The 24680-nt window shown below is 36.5% G+C and overlaps 1 protein-coding gene across 1 annotated transcript in view; it reads right to left on the reverse strand.

Moving 5' to 3' along the window:
- LOC146003359 (uncharacterized) overlaps positions 1–24680 on the reverse strand; it is a 545908-nt gene that overhangs the window by 100383 nt on the left and 420845 nt on the right. Inside the window, exons 4-9 of the mRNA XM_083141638.1 lie at positions 17487–17522; positions 15480–15551; positions 11530–11598; positions 6952–7005; positions 2545–2724; positions 417–488 (exon numbers count right to left, since the gene is read on the reverse strand). Of these exons, the coding sequence (XP_082997764.1) occupies positions 417–488; positions 2545–2724; positions 6952–7005; positions 11530–11598; positions 15480–15551; positions 17487–17522 (483 nt within the window). The remainder of the gene's footprint in view (positions 1–416; positions 489–2544; positions 2725–6951; positions 7006–11529; positions 11599–15479; positions 15552–17486; positions 17523–24680) is intronic.

The raw sequence follows: 24680 nt of genomic DNA on the forward strand, positions 1-24680 counted from the left end.
CGTTCATAGTCTTCCGTATTTTGTTATACTCATACCAGGTTTACCATATCAATACCTTAAGCAGATTTACTAGAAACTACAAGTTAAGTGCATCGCATGCATATTCTGAAATATTTTCATTATTGTGAAAATTGTATTGCATAATATTCCACGATTTTGTACAAGGTAATGTGATGTTTAACTTTGTACTTATCTGCTACAGACAAGTAATACTTACATTCGCATAAACAGCAAATACTACAACATTACTCTACTGTTATTTCTTCATGTTTCCTACAATGTTCATGCACTGAAAGAAAAATTATTAACTTCCAAACAACAATGGTAGTGCAAATAGTGATACAAACAGGTGTTCGGACAAAGTTAGTGTGATATTAGATTGATGTTAGTACTAAAAAAACATCAATTATGCTCACTGAAGGTCCTGGAGGTCCAGGAAGCCCTACATGGCCTTCAGGCCCATCAAGTCCTGTGTCACCTTTGTCACCCTGAAATGGGTCAAAGTAGGTGGCATTAAATCAGCATTGTTAATATCATTGTTCCGCTAAGTGCTACCCTCATAGTTAAAATTTCGGCACCCCAATACAGAGTGTAATTCTAGCATATGTTGGCTTTTGAGAAAACATATGGGAATAACCATAAGATGAAGAGAGATTGTTCAGATGTCAACCAGGTCATTGTGGGAATATTTTGGAGCTTTTGAGATGAAAATGTGACAACCTCATCTTCACTTCAATCGCTGAAGATGGGAGTGACAATTGTTCTCAAAAGCTCGAAGTTGCCTGGTCAACATGCAGAGAAAATATCTTCCATCTTTCATGTCCAAAAAGCTTTAAGATGTATTCACAGACCATAAGGCATGCGATTATGCTGCATCTCAAATATGCAAACACAATAGTGCGGGCAGAAAGACATGAATGTGATGAAAGAAAGATAGGAACCAACTTCATGCGTTGGTAAATCAAATGGGACATGGTATGTTTCTTTATGTCAATTACAAGTTGTGTTATGTAACATCTAAGTTGTAAAGCACCTTTATGGACACCCTGTATAAATTCACTGATTTTTTTGGTGTGGTTTTAATGAGAAAAAAAAGCATTGTTTATGTACAGCCTTGTGCCAAAATAAGTTTTTTTAAACATGAAGTTTCTTTTTCCAAGAAAACAAAAATGAATATGACTCATGATCACATACATTAATTTAAAGAAATGAATGCATCACACATATTCATAAAATATCCAAAATTTTATATTCGACGTATAAACAATCAGTAAATTGCACATTCATATTGGGAAAATATCACACTGGTACAGCCATCAGAATTTCTGCATTGTAGGAATCCTATTTATTAGTTGGGAATTTAGCCAATCATGAAGCAGTTTTAGCCCAACCTTTTTAGCCTACATGAGAAATGTTTAGTTCATCTCTGGTTACTGCAAGAGAGAGAGGACAAAATATTTCCTAACCAATGCAGACACTGTATACATCTTCCAATGAAGGTCTAATCACATTAATTAAATGTTATATGTAATATGAAGATATTTTCTCATATTACAAACCATTGTGTTCTCGGAAGTTTGAGATCTAACAGTGCATATCATCAAATCAGGGAAAGCAAGCCTGCTTCCTTATCATCACGAACAAACAGATGCAGGGTTGATTTCCAGTTTCAGGTATAACCCAACTTCAACAAATGGGGAACTACCTGTGGGTAGTTGCACCACAACAAGCAGCTAGTGACAGCTATAGCAGCTTGGAGATACAATATGCTAAAAGCACCAACCCTGACCTGCGTAACCTACTCACATATGCATCTAACAGCAGAAATAAATAAAACTTAACCTGCCTAACCTCTTCACATGTTTAGTTCATTTCTGCTATTAGGTGCATACGTAAATAGGTTAGGCAAGTCAGGTTTGGTGCTATATCTCCAAGCTACTACCACCTCATTGTTCCACAGACTTTAGTTACATAAATGTCCAATAGGGAAGTTAAAGTTTGATTCTAGTAGCAAAACTACCAGCACAATCTCTGTTGGATCACATAAAATGGGGGTAAATTGTGCCACAATTGTCCTCAATTTATTGATTGATATGCTTTACTTTACTTCACTTTTTGTGCCACTTTTGGCTAATTTGCAAAGATGGGGATGCGTGATGACATATGAACTTGATGAATGGACACTCACAAACATCCATGCTAGGATTCGAACCGAGGACCCCTGGCATTGTAGTGTGATGTGCTTACCACTACACCACGGGAGCCGGGTGTCCTCAATTTATAACAGAAGGTTTGAGTAAAGAGTGTTTCCACAATCGGGTGCATCAAATCTTAGACAAACCTTGCATCTCCATGCATAAAATAAAATATGGAAATTAAGGTTTCCTAATTGGCACTCTAAGGCTGAAATTCTTCTTAAAATCTACAAAAACACATTATATTAATATCTGAAATATATTTATAAACATAATAATGCATTTTGAAGCATGAGACTTCAATCTGTAAAGCAGCAGAAAATAACACTATGCAATAGTCTTGACTCACCTTTGGCCCTGGTGCACCAGGCATACCCTGAGGGCCCGGTGGTCCCATCGGACCCTGAGGCCCAGCTGGTCCTGCAGGCCCTGTGTCTCCTGGCAACCCTTGCCTTCCATCGTGACCTGGAAGGCCTTCTTTTCCCTGAGGGCCAGGCGGTCCTGGAGGCCCTGGTTCCCCAGGCTCTCCCTAAACAAAAAAAGTTGAAATATTAAAGTATGTGTCACTCGACTTCAAGTAAATGCTTAACGCAAGAATGGTAGCATAAACAATAATATATCAACCAATAAGTGCATGCTTATCATTTGGAATCTTTCTGCACATAAATGTAGCACAGTTGTAAGTGCTTTCAAGTGAAATATACACACACATGTTGGTTATTCAAACAGATCTTTCATATGATGACTATATTAAAAATTTGCACAAAATACCTTTTTTGTTCTCTAGCCATCTCTGAAACGTGTTTTCTAAATGCCTGTTTTTGCTTATTTCAAAGCTGATTTTTTGAGTGCCTACATTGGGAAAATGATGAGAAGTCAGTTGAATTTCTATTTACTGTGATCAGATTCTGATTTTCCCAATAACTATGCTGAAGATTTGCCCTAAAATGCATCTTTTGTATCCTTTTAAGTTTAAAATCTGTTTAGGGCCATCTCTAAAAGAAACACACGAGTTTTGTAATGCCTGTTTTTGCCTATTTCAGTGACAATATTTCAGTTACAAGTTCCTATGTGAGTGCCTAAAATGGGAAAATCAAGAAAAATTGGCTGAATACTCTAAATTCTGATTGGATCCCCCACCCCCACCCCCCTTCTTGTCATGTCCATCTATTTATCACTTTGTGCTATGGCACGGTGTATACATTGTGCTACATCATGCAAAGTGGAAAGAATATTTTCTCAATTCAGGAACATTTTTAGAAACATTCAGGACATAGAATTCACAGAAAAACTTGGAAGAATGTTAACTGCAATATACCTACCAACTATTAAAATGTTGTCATTTGCTGCACAGTGTTTTTGACAAAAGTAATTTGCCAGGGTTATTGAATTTGTTATATCTAGTGCTTGCAGTAAATTTTGGTGCCAATTTTGACATCTTTTGTGACTTCCGTCTTCCGTCTGAGAGTTTCTGTTGCCAATATTGATGACTAGTGAAGCAATGTGGATATTCTACCTGCATAAATTTCACCAGCATTACGGCAACAGTCCCAATGATGCATCAATTTCTTGATGCCATTGGTGAATACTAATCTACACAGAAACCTACAGAAACGTTTTGTATTGTTGTCATGACATTTGGAAAACCATACGGTCCTGCCACTATTCTTTCTGATAATAAAAACAAATTAATATAATGCTACCACTCTCATGTTAGTAGTGTTGACATAAATTAATAACACAAACAATAACAAATACAGTGGAACATTGATTTTTCATTCCTACATTTTACATTTTCCTGCATTATACATTAAATTCTCATGGTCCAGATAGAACACCATGCTAGAAAATTTTCCTTCATTTTACATTTTTCTGCATTTTTATGTTTATTCACCTCAGTACCTTAAAAAACGTAAAATCGAGGTTCCACTGTTGCATGTAAATGATTTGAATAATAAGAAACGTAAAAACAAACAATTAACTGCTTTTATTTGACTTTCCAATTGAAAAATTGCAAGTAGATATTGTAATAACATTTTAGTTACTATATGCATGTTCATAACTATTTTTTTCTGTTTTCCTATTGAATCTAAGAAACACTGATTTAAATCTAAGAAATGCTGTAACTGTTAATTTGCATTCAAAGAGCATTGTACTTGTCACATGCACATGGTTGAACGTTACTCAGTGGAATAAGATATTTAGTCTTTATTGGTCACATTCTTAATAATTAGTATGATGCAAGATATAAAAAAGAGTTTTAGTTTTTGTGAACTGTGATTTGTATACATAAAAATTTGTTCCTTCTTTGGTATACAACAAAAGGAACATCGTTTTTATATCATCGTGTGAGAACCAGAGGAATCCAAAAATGAGGTGCTCAATTTTTAATGTATCTACTCAATTTGAAAAGCTCTATTTAAATTCAGATCGACGTATCTCAAAAAAAAAATTGTAAATTGAAGACACATGACTTCACTTTACTGCTAAGAAGAAGATAGCTCGAACAATGCATTTTTTGGAGATAGGTTCCTCTGGTTCTCACACAACAATAAACAAATCAAAGTTCACAAAATGAACACTGCCATATCATGACAAACCCAAACCATTTTAATATACTGCAGCTATAATTTATTCACATAATTCAACTTTAGCATGTACAAATGCTCCTGTATTGGTATCAGTAACATGCAAATATTAATGCACAAATTAATAGTGTTAGAACACACGAAGGATTCAGTTATAAAGTTAATGTAAAGAATTTTTATCCCATGGGTATAGATCATACCATGAAAGCACCTAAAAAAATGCATGCAACAGAAGTTAATTTATTACCATGCTGTTTTACATGCATGCAAAAGATGGAAAAGGAAATTTAATTCCATGAAATGGACACATTACATGTTCATAAATCTCCAGTGCATAATTATAAATGCTAATCTTGTGTTTAGCAAGTGTTTCTTAATTGCAATATCTCCCTTGTTGATAAAAATCAAAGATTCACTGTAAAAAGTGTTAACTATAGTTATGAATCTTCATATCTCTCAAAGAAATAACGTTACCCATTTTAAGGTGCGATGTTAAGACCCACACGTACACTACGTTGAACTTGTATGTTACTTCTGGTATTAAAAAGCCATATATTCCACTGTGAAAGGAGTCTACATTAAGTCAGGGAAATAATATCATAGAATTATCTCTTGCACAATTATGTTCATAGTGCAGTAGATTTCCAGGTCTCTGAGCATTCCACTGGTAATTTCATTCTGTGCATCACAGTTAAAGTGCAAACATTCTCCAGCAAACACAGTAAGACTGTGATTCATTTAACCACTTCTTAACAAAGTGCACTTATGCGACACAATTTTGAAACAAAATTGAGGAAAACTGCACATTTTGCATAATTTACAGGATATATTGGACTCTGTGAAAGCAATCATTGGCATTTTGGGAACTCTACAGATGCAGTGATGACAGAAAAAAAAGAGGAGGCAGCGGCATTCATGTAATGCTGAGTACCATACAAATAATAGTAATTGGGCTAAATGGAATTTACTTATCCAATCCTTCATGTTTGCTGGGGGAGGGGTCAGAAGGGCATTAGCCCATCCCCCCTCTGCCATTCTTGTCACAAACTATCTCAGTGAAGGTTTAACGTTACTTAGTTAACAGCCACACACCAGACGAAACATTTGACTCATTGTGACGTATTGTGACAAAATAATGAAGGTCAATGGAATTTGGTTTCATGTGTAGTGGGAGCGGTTTGCGACAAAATGATCTGTGCATGCACAAATTCATTCTCTTCAGCCAAAGACCTCTAATTACAGACCAGAAATGGGGGGGGGGGAATCCTATTTGAGAAGCCCCTGTGCAAGGGGAGTAGCAGGAACACATATGTAGATCCAATACAAAACATATAAAATGATACATTAATTCTACATACACATCTTACACATTGATCCATTGAGTCTGCTGTAAACAGTTATAATGCATCATTACCAACTTCCCAACCTACTGTGTACATGAACGAAATCTACAATCAGATTTTACTAACAAACAAAAATGACTCATCGTGCTGTGTCATGTTGTGTCTCATAGTGTTGCATTGCATCGCATTGTGTTCCATCATGTCATGTGAATCTGGTGTGTGGCTAGCCTAACTGTATTTTCAGGGACCATCCAACAATGTAGCATGGCTTGTAACCAATCAAGTACTCTTGGGGGGGACATTGATAAAGCAACCATTCCCCTGGATACAATCACAAACATTACCCCCTTCCCTATGTGTTCCAAGAGTGTGAATAAACTTTCTTAACAATAAATCATTGCAGAAAACAGTTGGAAAAAATTGTGCAAAATTGTGGGTCACCCTCCTTACTTGACTCGGCAACATTGGTATCTGGAGTGATGGGCAGCTTCCAATCACTGCGAGTGCAGTACTTCAATCCTTATTCTTATTAAGTGTACATTTCTTTCATCAAACAATGTAATATACTTGGCCATCCCGATTTACAAGGTTACATTTTCCTCTACGGTGCCAAGAAGGTAATTTTATATACAGGATGCATGAACTTCGTAGGTTTTTAAAGAAAGCTTGTGCAGTAAGGAAGACTATAGTTCCAGAAAGTTGAAGTCTTTCAAACTTCAGCAGAGAGTAGAAGAATTGGTAAGATTCATATCTTATTAACCTAAGCGAAGTTTTCATCACAGCTTACATATTTCATTCCACTTACATTAGCTTGCGAACACTTACTTTAAGCATTAATATGCTTTGAGCAGAGACATTGTGCCCCAGTGCTTGGAGGCCCTAGAATGATTAGTAACTATGGATTAGTTGTTAGTTCTATTCATTAATTAGAAGTTGTTATATTGTGTTAATTACAGCTGATAAACAGGCACTCTATCCTAAAAAAAAATGACTAAAAAAGAAAACTTGTTACTTGTAACATAAACAAATGCTATGCTAATAGTGTAGAGGAAACGTAATAATTGTTGTCTTATGTAAACTTCTTATTTTGGTCCAGAACTGACAAATCATGGATGCTCCGTTTTTACTTTACACACACACACAAACATGTAATCAATAACTTGTTGTATCAAATTCCAAAACTTTCATTTACTGAGCATACATGCAGATATATTTGTGTGGGAAGCAACAGGTATATATGTCCCATATTTTGATACTGAGCGTATATGTCCATGGGTATGTGCAAAATATTGGCAGTAACACTGATACGATATTGACAGAATGAGTAATCCTGTAACAAATTAAGACTCTTTCAATGCAGTAAAATTTTCAATAGGTTAAACAATTTCTATTCCAGTATTTACTGAATTCCCAAGTAGTTCCACACCATAATATAAAAAAATGTTTACAGTGAAACTATAGCTCAATCTCGAAATGAAATTAAGTCTTGAGAAAGGTACTAACTACCTTTAGGGTAGACTATACAGGTTAGGCCAAATCCTCCATACAAATGGTGATGGGATTTTTTTCTTCTTTCTTGAACATGTGCAGAAATGTCCCAGGGTTTGCCGTTATCATTATCTTCTCAAATTAAGGAAATTTCTGTGCTAAAAAGTTAAGACAGAAATGAAGTGCTTGATTGATTGAGTTGGTGTTTTTAAGTCCACTTTATGCACAGTAAGGCTAATCGGGACTGGACCTACATTTTATAGTAGGATCTGAACCACTATGTGTTCCATTGGTTATCAAACCAGGGACCCCTTGATTACCACTGCTCCATCGAGGAGGCCCCAGAAATGACATGCTGGAGTGATTCAAATCCACATTGGATGTGTGAGAGCAAAATGAAAGGTGAGAAAATCCTAGTGTGGTGACAAGATTGTTAGTTCTTTCTTTATTGATTGAAACTTGACCGATGATATGGTTCTGTTGAAGGATCAGATCAGCATGTCAATCTTGAATGAGAATGGATACTTCCCTGTGTTTTTCCAGCAAGATGGATCACCATCCCACTGCTGCTAGCAGGTGCAACAATGGCTGGACCATCAGTTTCCTGGTGATTGGTTTGGCTGGCATGGCCCAGTGGAGTGGCCACTGAGGTCACCAAACCTCACCCTCTCTGGATTTTTATCTCTTGTACCGCCAGATGGGCCTGGTTTACGAGAAGAAGATTTGTGATGTTGGCCATCTGAATGTGAGTGGACCGCATGTCACTTTGCAATGACTTGCAGGGAGCACACATCAATCATACATTGGTTTGATTGGTTGAATTAGGTTATTTTACATCACTTTTCTGCCACTTTTGGATTATCGCGATAATGATGATGAATGGTGATAGGACGAGATGGACGAAAGGGACAGGCACACAAACACACATGAAAGACAGAACAGCAGGTCTAGGCACCAGAGCCTCAGTTGCCTGCAACGTTGTAGTTACAGGATGTACTATGTGGAAGCGAGGTTGACTTTAGGATGCTTCCAGCCAAGGTCACACCTTTATACCAAAAAGTAAGTTACATCCCCCCCCTTGTAAAAAACAAAACACATTAGAAAGAAAAAGATATTGGACGAAAACGCATGAACATTTAACTTTAATCGACATAGTCACCTAGGTGTTCCAAGCACTTTTCGTATCGTGTGACCAGTTTTTCGATTCCTTGTGTGTAAAAATTCCGTCCAATTTATTTGAACTACTTTGAGACTGCTTCCTGCACTTCCTGATCTGACGCAAAATGCTGACCCCCTAGGTCTTGTTCGAGAGGACCGAAAATGTGATAGTCACAGGGTGCCAAATCGAGGCTATAGGGAGGGTGAGACCACACTTCATATTTGAATTTCTGCAGTAAATCCTGTGTGACACTAGCTGTATGGGGGGTTAACGTTGTCGTGAAGAAGAACAACCCCATCACTCAATCTTCAGGGCCTTCGATCTTTAATGACTTTTCTCAGCTTCTTTAAAGTCTCACAGTATGTTGCGGCATTGATTGTTGTTCCTCGGGGCACAAACTTACTGTAAACAATGGCTCCAGAATCGAAGAAGATCATCAGCATGATCTTTCGAACCGCTGGACAGATTTTGGCTTTTCTTGGTGGTGACGAATCCTTGTGTCTCCATTCCACGGATGCCCTTTTTGTCTCGGGAGTGTATTGGTGCACCCAGGATTCATCTCCTGTGATGATTTTGCTCAGAAACTGCGGAGCATCCGTGGAATAACACCGAAGAAATGATAGCGCAGCATCAAAACGTTGATTTTTGTGCCCGTCAGTTAATAAGCGTGGCACCCAGCGAGAGCATAGTTTCTGATGACCCATCTGATCACGAATCAGCATAGATGCACTACCATAGGATATGTTCAGTTCACTTCCAATTTCTTTAATTTTCACGTAGCAGTTAGCAACAATGATTGCATTCACACGCTCCACGTTGTCAATAGTGTTGCAGGCGGTCCGACACGTGGTTCGTCGTTCATGTTTGATCATCCCTCTTTGAACATCTGGCACCATTTTGTGGTCACGGGGCATGACATCGCATTCTAAGGGTAAAAACACAGTGGGGCACAAGCACCCTTGCTAATCGAACGGAGCCTGGTCAAGCCATAAAAATGTCAGGATATAATGAATGAACCAGATGTCGGACAGGCACCTCGAACAAGCCTCTCCCACTCAAACTTTTCCCCATTCTTTCCGTTGAGTGGAACTCTGTCAAAAGAAACTGGGAAAATGAGAAGGGTGTCTTCCACGAAGGGGAGAAGTGGACCAATCACAGGACCTTCCACTTGAAACAAGAGACCCAAGATCAAACTGTGTTTGATCTTGGGAACCTCTCACAGGGCTCCACCATGTTTTTCCTTATTTGACTCCATGGTTTTGAATTGCCGGAAACTTGTCCCTGCGAGTTTCAGGCAATTAGCGATGAGGGATGTGCTTCACTGTGTTTTTACCCTTACCATACACCTCGACAATTTGGTGATGGACTTCACTCCGATTATGCCTTTGTGCCCACAAAAATTGGACAATGGAGCGCACCTCAATGTTGGATACCACCTCAATACGACGTGCCATACTCACACTGTGACTACTCACATACTAAACCAGCTGAAGCACAGCTGCTTCTGGTGTGTGAAGAAAACATTCCAGACAGTGTTGCCACCAAGCGCGATTATTTTATCTCTCTTAGTACAGGAACACGGGTCGAGTGTAACTTACTTTTTAAATCACCCTAGTATATTGTAGTGCATCTGCTGCAGAGTGACTGATACTTGTGTTCACCATTTGTATGGAGACTTTTGGCTCACCCTGTATACACACAGTGATAAGGTACAAGACCCAATATACACTATGCTTCACCTACATTGATTGAATTAGATTATTTTATGTTGCTTCTCTGCCACTTTTGGCTAATTGCAACAATGAGGATGAGTGATGATGTGGTGAATTTGATAATACAACAAAACTACCATTTGTAGAGGCAGAATGGGTGATGCAATCAGAGAGTGTTTCTCTTCCTGGCATACCAGAGGGGTACGTGTGGAGGGTTTTCATGGAATGGTTATCAATATCAGTAAATTGTATGTTAGTGCTTTACCAGCAATGGTTAAAATTTCAAAGGAGGTAAAAACAAGGTAAAGTTCCATATAGCACCGTGCCATGAAGGCACATTTAGGTGAGGCCATTCCTAATTATAATCACTGAAAAGGTTAGTGAATCAGGGTTTGAACCTAAACTCCTGTACTTCAGTACCAATGCTCTGCAGACTGAGCTATCAAGTCAAACTACGTATGTACTTGCAACAACTAAGATAACTGTGTTATTAAATTTTGAAGTTTGACCTCTTGTAGCCTTCAAGAAAAAGTATCACTTCTTACAATGTTTCAACACCTGAAAACAATTATAAGAATTATTTTGCACCTCTGTAAATATTTACTGTGAAAGAATCTTAATGAATATATTTTTAAAATGTATTCATTAAGAAGTTAATCTTAATGAAGTCTGTATGTTGAAGGAAACTACTTTAATCAACGTCAATATAACAGTTTATATAATTTATGTTTATAGCAGCAGCATTTGAAGCATTAGACGTTATTGTTTTAAATGTTAATTTATTTTAGTGTTGCAGGATGTTAGTACATGTACATGTTACATTGTTGCAAACTGTAAGCAAAATTGACAAACAGCTACTCTCTACACTAAAATATAAAAATTGAACATTCTCTTTAAAAACACATAAGATGAACAATTAAACAAAAGACATAAAAAAGGGGGATTCAAAGTAAACACACTGGAACAAAAAAATAAGTAATTAGTGCAGGTTAGTATACAGGACTTTCGAGGGGGATTGCATGGTTTTCTTAGCACACAGCTCACCTTCACAGCTACAATTTCAGCATACCCTAATGTACCACCTCTTAGAGTAGTAACTGATCGTTTTAGTCCCTGGAAATAAAGCGGCTTGTTATTTACAGATTCATTATTTCAAGCAAACACATTAGACAACACAAATAGGCCTAGTAAAATTACTCTGTGCTAATACAGTCATTACAAGCTATTATTTTGTAATTCTCTCTCTCATATGTGTGTCAGTGCCTGGCTTTAAGCAGGCATATCTGTGTCAGTGCTTGAAGTCAGGTTGCAAATCTCTTTCTCAACCCCTTGCCCCCCCCTCTCCTTTATTTTCGAAAAATAATATTAGGGCTGAGCTGACATGATTTTGAACAGATACCCAAACCGATACTTGACACCGATGTTTGAAACTTGTAACAATTAAACATTGTTAAAAAGTATTGGTTAATATTAGTAGGTGCGTATTCCACTCCAATAAGCATCAATTAACCAGAGTTTTGCTTTAAATTAATTAAAAATTACATCAAAATATAAATATGCCTGTTACGCAATCACAAAATACAGCTTCTTCATACAATATTGGTACAAAATCAATGGAAGCCTCGAATTTTGCACAACTTTCAGAATAATTAGATTGATTGATTGATTGATTTAGTTTATTTTACTTCGTGTTTTGTGCCTCTTGGCTAATTTGCGAAGATGGGAATGAGTGATGAAATGATGAAATTGATGAATGGAAATTCACAAACAACCAAGCCTGACCGGGATTCGAACCCGGGACCCTTGGCATCGCAGTGCGATGTGCTAACCACTCGGCCACAGGGTCGGGCTCAGAATAATTAGAATATGCAAAGATATCTCAGACATTTTTGAAGAACCTGCAATGATCAAAATGCCAGGAAAAGTATTCAGCTGATTCAACATCTGTATTGGCACAGCCCTAAATAAGATCATTACTGACAATCTTGCAAAGCTACATGCTTTCATCAATTCATAACCATGAACATAAAAGTATGGAGTGATGTTACTAAAAATCAGGCAATGTAGCATATAGTGTACAATAACATTGCTACAATTGCTACTGAAATATTTACAAATTAGGAGTGGTGTAGACCAACACATGCCATGGCAATATCCCAAGAAAATTTGCGAAGAAAGTCAAGGTCAAAATTGGAAAGTTACATCCTTAAGTGAGATGCATTTTGATCAGATTTAATTTAGTCTATAATTACATTGCTTTTCTGTCACTTTTGGCTAATTGTGATGATAGGGGTGAATGGAAGAAGGAAGAATCGAAAACACACAAGTTCCTGGCTCCGAGTCCAGGTGCAAGAGACGTGTCACCCTGCAAAACAAATTTGAAATGGACCAATCAACAGCAGCACTGCCCAAGTCTGCATTTGATTGGTGAAATCCTCAAGTGACACATGACACATACTGCTTATTGTTGCAGGGTGAAATCTTCCTATCACACCAAGCTAAAATTTCACTTGTGAAATCATTTAATAAGCTTGTGTTAATGACGAAATATATTATTTGACACAGCACTATTAGAGTACTCAAGAGAGAATGACAATTATAGCATACATGCTTCAGTGATAAGAACAGAATTAATATTGATGCTTGTTATGTGGAACAATTTAGTATTTTTGCACTGTACAAGAAAAAAGGAACATATGACATAACAATTAGTTATATGCTAAAACACTTTGCACAAGCACTGCAAAACTTACTATATTAGAAATAACGTCAGGCAAAGTAGGTGAATTCTCTTAACTGTAAAGTGAAGGAATACTTTAATTCAGCCAGGGTTTCAATGTGGGACTCTTACACTCTTTTTAATCATTTGACATATCAAGTGAAAGATTCTCTACATGCAATGTGTACCCTTGGAATTATCTCAACCCTTACAGATTGTCAGGATATGAAGCAGATGATTTCTGAATAGTCTTCAGAGGTTTCAAGAACTAACATCTTCTGGGACTGAGCTAATATTAGCTCTTAAATGCTATCCACAATTCACCTGGTTGATACCGTGAGAGAGTACCTTCATCATCTACAGCCAGAACATACCACAATTCGTGTTGTTATTGTGCTTGCATTTGTGTTATTGTTGCATTTATGCCACTTTTGGCTAATCTTGATGATGAGGATGAGTCATGATTAGATTAAATTGATGAACACCATACCTAGGCTGGGATTCGAACCCAGGAACTTTGGTGGTGAGTCCAGAAGTCGGCCACTTAATGCACTTGGCCACTGAGGTTGCAACTAATTGCATTAATTAAGGCGAAGAGGGACAATTACGCACCAGTTGTGCATTTATTTTAATATCGTCGGATTGGGCACTGCTATTTAAAAAAGAGATTAGTATGCAAGAGAGTATGAATTTCTCTCCATGTTGTAGGTGGAAACTGTTTTTCAAGTTGATTAGTAAGCTAGACACGATGTTTGAAAAATATGATTAATAAGTATTTACAGAATCCCATGCATTCCTTATGGGAAATCAACTTCAAGTTACGGCTAATCATATGGGACTTTTGACTCTTCCTACTACTATGACATAGTTCAACGTATCATTTTTCCGCCCATGTATTTTTCTACATCATTAGATGTTCCACATTCCCGAGACAACGAATAAAAGAATGGTCCCATAAGCATAATGCATTTCTCTTTGCCTCCGACGGCCATCCTGGCAGTGTTGCCAAACCTGATGTGCATAAAGGAGCTCAATTTCAACATTAATAGAGCTAAAGATGACTTTCAAGGAGCTAGATTAACAAGGGCAGCATAAAGTGCCTCCTAGTGTAATTTTAGGTGTCAGAGGGGTGGGGGCACTGCTATTACCATTAGCTTTAAAGTGAAGGCAATTTATTCTTAATTTTCACCACCTAAATTTGGCAGGATCACACATCTTAATAATCCACGGATGCTCATATGAAATCAAAAATAAAGGAGTCCCGGATAACAATATTGTCATCTTCACCTTAGCCACGGCGGTATATAAAAGTAGCTGGGGAGGTAAGAGGGGGGTGGGTGGCACAGCCAATATAACAATATCACGTCACATGCAAGATGCACACTCATGGCAAAAGTTGGTCTTTGTGGGCCGGAGCCAGTGGTGGCATCATTGTGGGGCAAGGTACATGCCACAGTTCACAGCCAAAGGAGTGCACGAAAGAGCCAGATCTCGTTCCAAAAGTACGGAGTTGGTAACAGTGATCGGCAGCTGCCGCAGCAAGAAAGACCTAGGGGAAAGTGTCCCTCTCCCATTTAAGGCTTTCCAATCAGAAAGTGATTAAACCTGTTACTTGAGAACTGACCATTTTATATAGAATAATTGATAGGACCAACACACTAATATTAAAATTCAGTTCCTGATGATGAAATCCAGTGAAGCACTGTCTTCTAAATTTTGTGTTGTATATACAAATGATGTTGAGGGTAAATTATGTTATAGTGCATTTGAAGTTAAAATGTATTTAACCTGTGGCACAACAGCCCTTGAGGGCCAAGGCTTACCTACCAACTGCCAACCTCACTTCCACATGCCTCAGCAGAGGTGGAAGATTATCCAACCAGATACAGGGTGACGTGTGGCCAGCAAGACAAACCTCCAGTCATTGTTACTTGTCTAATGCTCATTTTGTGTTCCCTGCAAATTATTCTTGTAGAATATTTACATGGGAAAATGTTTCAGCTCAGACTATTTCATGGTAACTTAGTGGCCACACATTCAAGTAGTGAAAATGCACAATGTATGATGTTGAAAATAAATACTGTCCTGTACTGTACAGATCTTATTATTTTAATGCACAAAACTCACATGAATCAAAATTTAATATTATAAAATATTAATATTAAATATTGAAATGCAATCAACTTACAAGCACATAAATGTATGTATTTACACCAAATATGTTTGTGAACTGCATACAGTTTTTAAAATCTTCTAGTAATGTTTAATACCTCACCTTTGCCGTAGAAAATATATCATAGCCTGGACTCCCTGGATCACCCTTCTGTCCTTTGTCTCCTGCCCTTCCCTTAAAGAGGAAAACAATAATTAATGAAACGTGCAATTAAAATTAATAAATCTTGATAGTATTTTTGCATAGCTTTTATTCATATATGCAGGGTGTAACTCTACAACAGTGACTATCATAGTGTGTAGAGAATATCAAGATGAACACCTTTTCAAAGAAATGTTTGGCTTGTTGAGGTCTTGTTTTGATTCTGTGAGCACTTGAAGAAAAGGGAATTTCTTTCCTGTACAAATGTAACTGTGCATCACAGATTCATGATTGACACTGACAACTGTATTTTCTGTCAGAAAACGATAAAATTTTTAGTACACTACAGACAGACAGCATAACCAATAAAAACAAGTATTGTTGTGTGTAGTGTAAATATCTCTGGGCAAAATTTAATTCAAAAACACAAAATAGAATATGCAACAAATGCAAAATTTGAACAGTAAGAGATTAAACCCTGTGAATTTGTTTGCTGACATGATAATTCTTCCATACTGTACTCTCAATATTAATATGTTTTCCGACACAAAACCTAAGCTACACTGGCAACCATGATTGTGTGCTACATGGCTGCATACATACAGGATATAAAATGAAGTTATTCTAATGTTTGTAACATCGAAATAAGAAGTCAATGAATAAAACATTATGCAGAAACTCCTTGTTCATTGTAATATTCTCTTCACCATGTATACACTTATCTGTGTACTCAAATATCTTAAGAGTCATGTATCAAGGTTTCTCGGATAAGATTCCACATTATTTGGACGTAAGTTAAATTGTAGGTGCCATCTTAATTAGCATTTAAGCAGACAGTGAACATCAAAACAGACCTTCTGCTAGACCACAAGAGTTGTCAAGAATAGGATATCAGCTACAAAATTGATGGCTTAAGGCTTGGCTAGGCCTTTGGCCAATGCAGTGAAGCTGTTTACTAAATTTCATCTCCTTTAAAAAAGAAATTGCTAAGATATTCCAAATTCTGAAAAATTAAATCTGCTTATAATTTCTTCTTGAGCATTCATGTGCATCTTCGCATGGTTTGTTTTTGTTATTGTCTAGATATTTGCAATAGTTTAATAGGCTTACGTAGCCATGGAACTATTGCAAATATCTATGCAACAGCAAAATAAAACCACATGAAGTTTCACCTGAATGCTCTAGAAGGAATTCTAAGCAGATTTCATATTTTGAAATATCACAGCTGTTTATTATAAAGCAAGGAAATTTTGAAAATGGCTTCCAGCCGAGCCATAAGATTAATAAAAAGAAATATTTCTTGTCAAAAAAAATTAAATGTATAAATTTATGCTACTTTCAGTGGTGTTGTGTAGTCTGTAAAAGAAAAATGAAACAAGATACATACATGTATTTAACTGTTGTTAGTTCTCAAATCCTCTATGAAGGAAATTTTGTGCAGAGACTTTTAATTAGAAGCTCAAGGTCATACAGTGCATGACTTGGACTGTCCTAAGTTTTCATCCTCTTAGAACAATACCCAAGTCAGAAACCTAGATTTTGGCACATTTTTCAATCACCATAAGATAAGCTAGAAGTACAAAATGCAAGTTAGCCTAAGCTATCAGTGTGAGAGTGAAGAAATCAAGATTATATCCATTTGAAACTGAAATGGAACCTTTAAGTAAGAAAAAATTGTGTTAATTGAACTGAAATTGGAAAAGTGCTGAAAGAAGAGTTAATACGGATACATACATGAAAAGTTGTCTCATTTTATTGGTTATGGAGAAATAACACAATCTTTGATTCCAAAATTATATGTGATAAGTTCCTGTGATATTTTGGTGAAAAACTGTGAAACTCAGAAAAAAGCAATGTAGTGCAACTACACATAAATCACAAAAAAACAGTAAAATAAGTTATTATCCTTAAGTAATGCTTTGTGACTGTAACAATTTTGTAAACAAAACATGAAACAATTGTACTTACTGGTTCACCTTTTGGACCATCCAATCCTATTGGACCCTGAAGGAGAAAATAACAGCACATAATCATAAATGCCTACACTAATAAATACAAATAAAATAATCATGGGCAATAAAAATAAGACATTGAATCATAGAACACTATAATAAATTAACATAATCTTGCCATCATTAAACAGAGCATAATGAATAATTAACAAGTACAATATTCTTGAATTTGAACATGCAACTGTAGCTGATAAAAAATAATGTACAATTTGAAACATATGCTACACATTAAGCAACTTACATATATCTAAGACATAAAACTACACAGAAAGCCACATATGAAGCTGTTTGATAAGCAGGCAAAGGGAAAAAAGGAAATTTCTCTGCACATGAGAAGCAAATTTATATACAACATAATGATCAGGGTACTAAAAGATAAAGGCATTTCTCATTTAAATAACATGCATAAGTTCGTTATTTATATAATCATCTTAGTAGTTGAGCATGATAAGGGTTATGTAGGTATCTGCGAGGGGTTTAGGAAATCTATTTCTATTTTTTTCCTCCTTCCAGTATTTCAAAACAATACAAAAAATTGTATGTAAACAAGAATATCCACTATTACCATTCCAGTTCCCTCTGTAAAAAATCCTGTGTACACTAGTGGAGAAGACAATGTATTGTTTCACTTATCAACAAATTTAACCTGACAACATCAAAGGTCAACATTTGCATCTTCAGATCTCTGGCATTTACTCACAGGCCGCAACATTTGCTGACATTATCTCCAACTTCCCCCCGATTTTTTTTTATTATACTCATTTTGGGTCCGATGAAAAGTCTGGCATTTGACATCTTACCATTTTATTGGTAAAGGTACGTTTATCTATTGTTATATTTGTGTTGATTGTTTGATTTATTATGTTTTACTTTCTCTTTTTTTGCCACTTTTGGCTAATCAACAAGATGATGAGTGATGAGATGATGAAATTGATGAAGGGCCACTTATAAAGACAACCATACCCATGCTGGGAATCAAACCCACCACCCCTGACATTGTAGTGCACTGTGATAACCACTCTCTCAGGGAGATCAGCTTTTATTCATGCCAAAAAATATATTTGTATAATAAATCATGCACTAATATCAATATTAACCTATTCGTTACTGTTGTAGAATTATTTATGCAATAATATTTTTTACCTGACAGTAGAGTACAAGATGGGAGATAAAATTCCAACTGTATCTGGTATGAGAATATTGGTATCATGTTCAACCCTAATAAGACATTTGAATCATAGCATTATGAGATGATATAATAAGTTATCGGGTACAAAACAAACATTTATAGGAAACCGTTATGAGAAGTGCCTCTTCTTTTATTTATTTAGAATAAAAAAGGGTAAAAAGTGTGCATATCTGCTTCCAAATATCCAACTAATATATTACAATTTTTTGATTAGTAATTGGTAGTGCAAGAAACATAGTAATGTTATATCATGTTAATAGATGTGAGGAGAGCAAAAGCACCCACAGCGTAGAGCGAATGCGAAAAGTCCACATGCAACCAACTCAGCCAAAGTTTATGACAAAATATAATAATGAAGTTGAAACACTTAAATATTCACAGACTGTCTGCTTACATTACAGTACAATGCCGACACTCTTATTGGTTCCCAACATTGGCAGACAAACACTATAATAACTGAAAAGTCCAGAATTTTACACATGTTGACGTTCCATGCCAAATGTTATGTTGATCTACCAGAGTTTTGTTTCAAATGTTCACATGTGAGATAACCAGAACATTCAAATTGTTGTCAGATTATATACTATTGATGCACAACCTTCGTGCAAAATTAAAGGAACGGTGTATTTTCATGAGTAAAGTGGTGTTTTGCACATATCTAGTTAGATATCCAGACTTCTGGTAAAACAGCTGGCATTGGCATTAGAATCAATACATTCCAATATGATGATGGCTGATATAAGCTGATAGATCTGTATCAGATTATCCTATAATTAAGTGATCCTAGTCACATTCAGGGGAGGTTGGTGGTCATACCCCCCACCAGCACCCCTTTGGCCCAGTATTCCTTTAAGAAAAGAGAAAGTCAGAGGCAGAAAAAGATGGCAAATTGAGGAGTGACTACCAAAGAAAAGTATGCGTAACTCTTTCCTTTCGAAAAACCTGGGCATGCCACTGGTCACATTCCTTCCTATGGATCAAGTTTGCAGAATTTATCAGAGCTTCCCAAAGCTTCCTCATAATCTAAATATACTTGACATTAATGATGATTGCATGTTGGAAAAGAAAAGTATAAAAACAACTAGTAATGAGATAGTTGTGCATCTTGTAGAAATGAAGATGAAAAACGGTAAGTGGATAAATATACAGGGTGTATCAAAAAGAATCATCCGATTTCAAAAGGCTATATTTAGGAAACCAATGAACATAGAACCTTGCTGGAAATTGTAAAATACATGTTGGAATATAAAGTTTTATTTACATAATGTTTACAATTGCTCTATATGCCTACCTCTGGATGCACAGCATACAACCACACAATAGTGAAATTCATCCCATACTTGAGGGGGCATGTCTGGTGTTATTGCAGTCACTGCTGTTGTTATGTGGTTTCACAGCTCATCCATAGTTCTTAAAGGGAGGGGGAGACATATGTGGGATCTTTCATGAATCCCCCACAAGAAAAAATCACAGATAGTGGCAATCTCGGAGGCCAATGGTGTGAAGCCAAATCGGTAGGCTCCCTACGGCCTATCCATTGTTGAGGAAGCTCATTGTTAAGAAATGAATGAACATCCAGGTGGCAGTTGTGGTGCTCCTTCCTGTTGGAATATGAAAGGCATCAGAGTCTGCTTGTAATTGCGGGAGAAGCCAGTTCTGCATTTCCAGATATGACTGGATAAAGGTGCAAAAGACATTCAGTCTGTCGCCATTTCCCGAAAAAAGGTTTACGGTCTGTACTTTCTATTGTAAGTAAAACTTTATATTCCAACATGTATTTTACAACTTAATGCAAAGTTCTATGTTAATTTGTTTCCTAAATATAGCCTTTTGAAATAGGATGATTCTTTTTGATACACCCTGTATATTGTTACCTATGTAGGTAATAACAGATCTAAAAACAACCCATAGCAGGTAAAACTGATAAAAAAAAATGGTAGGACATCACAGCCATGTCATCATTACCTGAAGAGAGAAACTGTTTGGTCACATGGTAACTTTCTTATCTAGGTATGATTACACTTTTGTATAAATATTGCTTCAAGTGGAAGATGAATATTTATGTACCCTTGTTAACCTCTAGCTCATTGTGTGTATCCAGCATCTATGAAATATATTATAGGAGTTTTTATATGTGGTTGTACTCGTTTTATCACCATTCCTGGTAAGAATATTGAGGAACTAACAAACTTTGCTCAAAGTTAAGCTTATGGTGGAGCTGAAGACAATGAAAAAGTTACCATTGAGGATCAAGTACATATTATATACTGCACAAAGAGACTATACTTGAAATACAGGACACACAAATTGAAAACTACAACAATATTAATAGATATTTGAAAAGATATAAAAGAATTAGTCTCTTGTGTGAAAATAAAATAATGGCTTGTAAATGCACGTAACTAAAACAAAAGAAAATATTCGAAAGAGGGAGTCCAAGGAATATATGTTCCCAAACTGTTATCCTGAATGCAACTCCAACTGGCAGCTGGGAAACAGCAAATCATTGAATTTTCTTCGACTGAGATTTGGTATTTTCGAGTCGCAAGTTACCGAACATTGTTCGCAGGATGAAAAAAATGAGCTTGGGTCCACCACATGTTGCCAAACATACCGTAAGGTGAGAAAAAGTATTCTTGGGCAATAGTATTGTCAGCCCCAGAAATCAGCGGGGGTTGATGGTACAACTGCACATGTGGTCCTGAACAATGACATTTCTGGAAGGACCACCCACAGGTCGGAATGCAGATGGACACACAGTCATTTAAATACAACTAGCAAAAACAGAAGTACGCTTGGCAATGTTGCTTCGGGAGAGTGATGTGATCCGTTCAGGTTTTACTTCGCAACTGAGTTTGTTGACACCCATCGGACCACACACCCCTGAAAATGATTCGGCGACAGGACGTGCCAGAAATAGCCATCAAGGTCAACCACCAGTTGGAGTTGCAATCAGTATAGCATAAAATAAAGGTCTGACAAGAGTGAAAGAAATCTCACCAAATAACCCCAAGACTTGTGCGAAAAGTGACTGATTCGCACCAGATGTGCATTTATTAAAATATTGTCAGAATTAAAAATAAAAAAAAATTGTACAAGAAAGAGTATGAATTTCTCCCGATGTTGCAAGTGGAAATGTTTTTTTTTTAACTTGATTATTAAGCTAGACAGGATCTGTAAAAAATATAATGAATAAGTAATTACAGAATCCCATGTATTCCTTGTGGAGAAGTAACTTCAAGTTTTGACTTTTCACACTACAAAACAAAGTCTTCAACGTGTCATCTTTCCATTCATGTGTTTTTCTACACCATCAGAAGTTTGATATTCTAAAGAGAACAAGTATAATAATACTCCCATGAGTGTAATGTTAAGCTTCTCCCCCTCCTACAACCTTCAACACAGACCTCTCATTGTCCATCTTGCTGCAGAGAGAGGTCAGTGGGGGGAGGGGTGGTTTAGGGTCTTTCCAAAACCTTGTTCGTGGCTTTAAATTAAAAATAGTAAGTCTTTTGTACAGAATTAAAAGTCTCAGACACTAATTCATGTAACTAAAGTTTGTTTCTTTTAAAAAACCTGAATAAAACAGATATTTTATGACTAATATAAATTCGCCGATTTCTCAACAGACATATAATGGCTGTGTGGCTGAGTTGGTTGCAATGAATTAATATAATTAATACCAGGATGACCACGACGTTAGAACTGCTACAGGGGTTAGTGACAAGATGGCAGTAATTTGGAAAACAAGCATCCACCAACCGGAAAGCCCGGGTATCCACGCACTCCCATCTGTCCCTGGAACAAAAAACAAAGCTTCACACTCGCCTATTCTAAGTTACAAAGTCACTTAAAACACATGCCTATTACAACCTACAGAACATGCAATAAAACCCCCACACAAAAAACAAACATAGAATAAGTATGTGCTTTGACTTTGATAACAACACAATGAAACTACATCTTGTTAAATATTATATAAAAGCATGTTTAGATGTACATAAAAAATAAGTGTGTAAAGTTTTGATACAGTGTCAGTGTTATTACAATTAGTAATATGAATGCAGTATTTTTTTAATTGTGAACATGCATTGCTCTTGAAAAGATATAACAGTATGGTGTTATTTAATTTTTATATACTGAAATGTCCATTGTAAAGTTTCTAGATTTAGTGTTAGTAAACAGTCTTACTTTTTTTTGTTTTAATGGACTGAAGAATTTGATCATCTGATTGCTTTGTTTTCCTTACTTAGCTTTTCTGCCACTTTTGGCTAATCACGAGTGATGATATAATGAAATTGACGAGGAGGCACTAACGAAGAACACTCAGGCCCAGGCTGAGATTCAAACCCAGGATGTCTGGCATGTAGCACACTGTGATAACCACTCTGCCATGAAGGTCGGCTCTAATGAACTAAAGAAAGGGTCATCACTAGGCTCCGGGACTTTATGTCCTATAAAACTGTGAAATATATATGTAACTATGTCATAAAAATTTAAAAATATGTCATAAAATTTGAAAAATATATCATAAAATTTGAAAAATCGATATATACAAAAATGAATGTATGTGTGTGAGGGTGTGTATATTTGTTTGTTCCGGCATAACTCTGAACGCCTGGAGCGATTTCAACCAAACTTGGTATGTGTATTACTTGCAACCTGGAAAGAAACACTGTGGGGGTAAGACACCCCTGGCACCCCTAGGGGTGGGGGTGGGAAGGGATGGCATGTTAAAATAATCGAGAACCACCGATATGAAATTCCGCACAAACAGACATCCTTGACTCTATGCAATCTGCACAATGATAGTGTTTCTCGAGTTATCTAACATTCAAGCTGTGTTGCGAATGGAATCCATAGTTTTCGTGACATTCCCAATGTGGTTCAACTCCAAGTTCATCACCTATCGACATGGGGGGTGAGAGGGGGTGAAAAATAAAATGCCACAAATGACCTAGATTAGTGTCGAACCATAGTTTTCGGAGTCTCTAAGCTAATTGGTGACATTCACGATCACATTTAAAATTAGTTACATTAGTTAGAATTCATTATTTTCTTGTCTAATACAAGATTGGGATAAATAAATACCAGGCAATGCCGGGTAATCAGCTAGTATGTCATAAAATTTAAAAAATATGTAAGGAAAATGCAGAAATATTTCCAGTAAAGCCAAAAATATGCACAACAGTACTTTCGAATTTTTCATTGTATGGGAGAATTTTCCAGGGAATATCGATTAGAGTGGTCTGGGGTATTAAATGAAGTCAGAATCCATTTAACCAAACAATGTAGTGGGAAAATACTGAAAATATCGTGAGGTTAGCTGCAATTATCCTAAGTTTCGTTTACAATTATGTCAAATTCAGACGTTTGTGGAAACTGAGTGGTGGAGCAGACATCACGTCAATACTTGGGCAGACTTGTTTTCGTTCACCTGCTCCAGAGCTTCCAGAGACAGGGTATACACGCTGATACTAGCATGGCTCAAATGACAAGTGATCTTGAAACTCTCGTACTTGATTGCTGATAGAGCAGGGGCGGTAATGTCATTTTTACTTTTGACTGATTGTTGGGAGAAGCGAGAAAAAAGGTAAATAAATTAGAACAATTGAAACTTGTTTACAGTGATTCTCATGCCTGCACAACTGGAACAGAGAACATTTTTCCTCAATAATGTATGATTGGCTATCAATTGTCGGTGGGATAAAAAAAAGGTGGGTGTTATTGTTCTGTACTAGTTGGTAAGAAAATATGGCATCTGCTTTTTATTTCTTCCTCCGAAATTTCCTTATCCTGCCATCGTTAATATAAACTATCCGTTGCTCTGAAGGTACAAGAATAAATTATAAACTAACCGATCATATGAAAGACAATAACGAAATTTTACAAAAAATATGTCTTATTATGAGAAAATTGAAGAAATATGTTGTAAGAATGCTAAATTGGTAAAATATGTCA

This window comes from Lepisma saccharinum, chromosome 20 (genome assembly GCF_977018435.1).
Source record: "Lepisma saccharinum chromosome 20, izLepSacc3.1, whole genome shotgun sequence".
Classification (NCBI taxonomy): Eukaryota; Metazoa; Arthropoda; class Insecta; order Zygentoma; family Lepismatidae; genus Lepisma; species Lepisma saccharinum.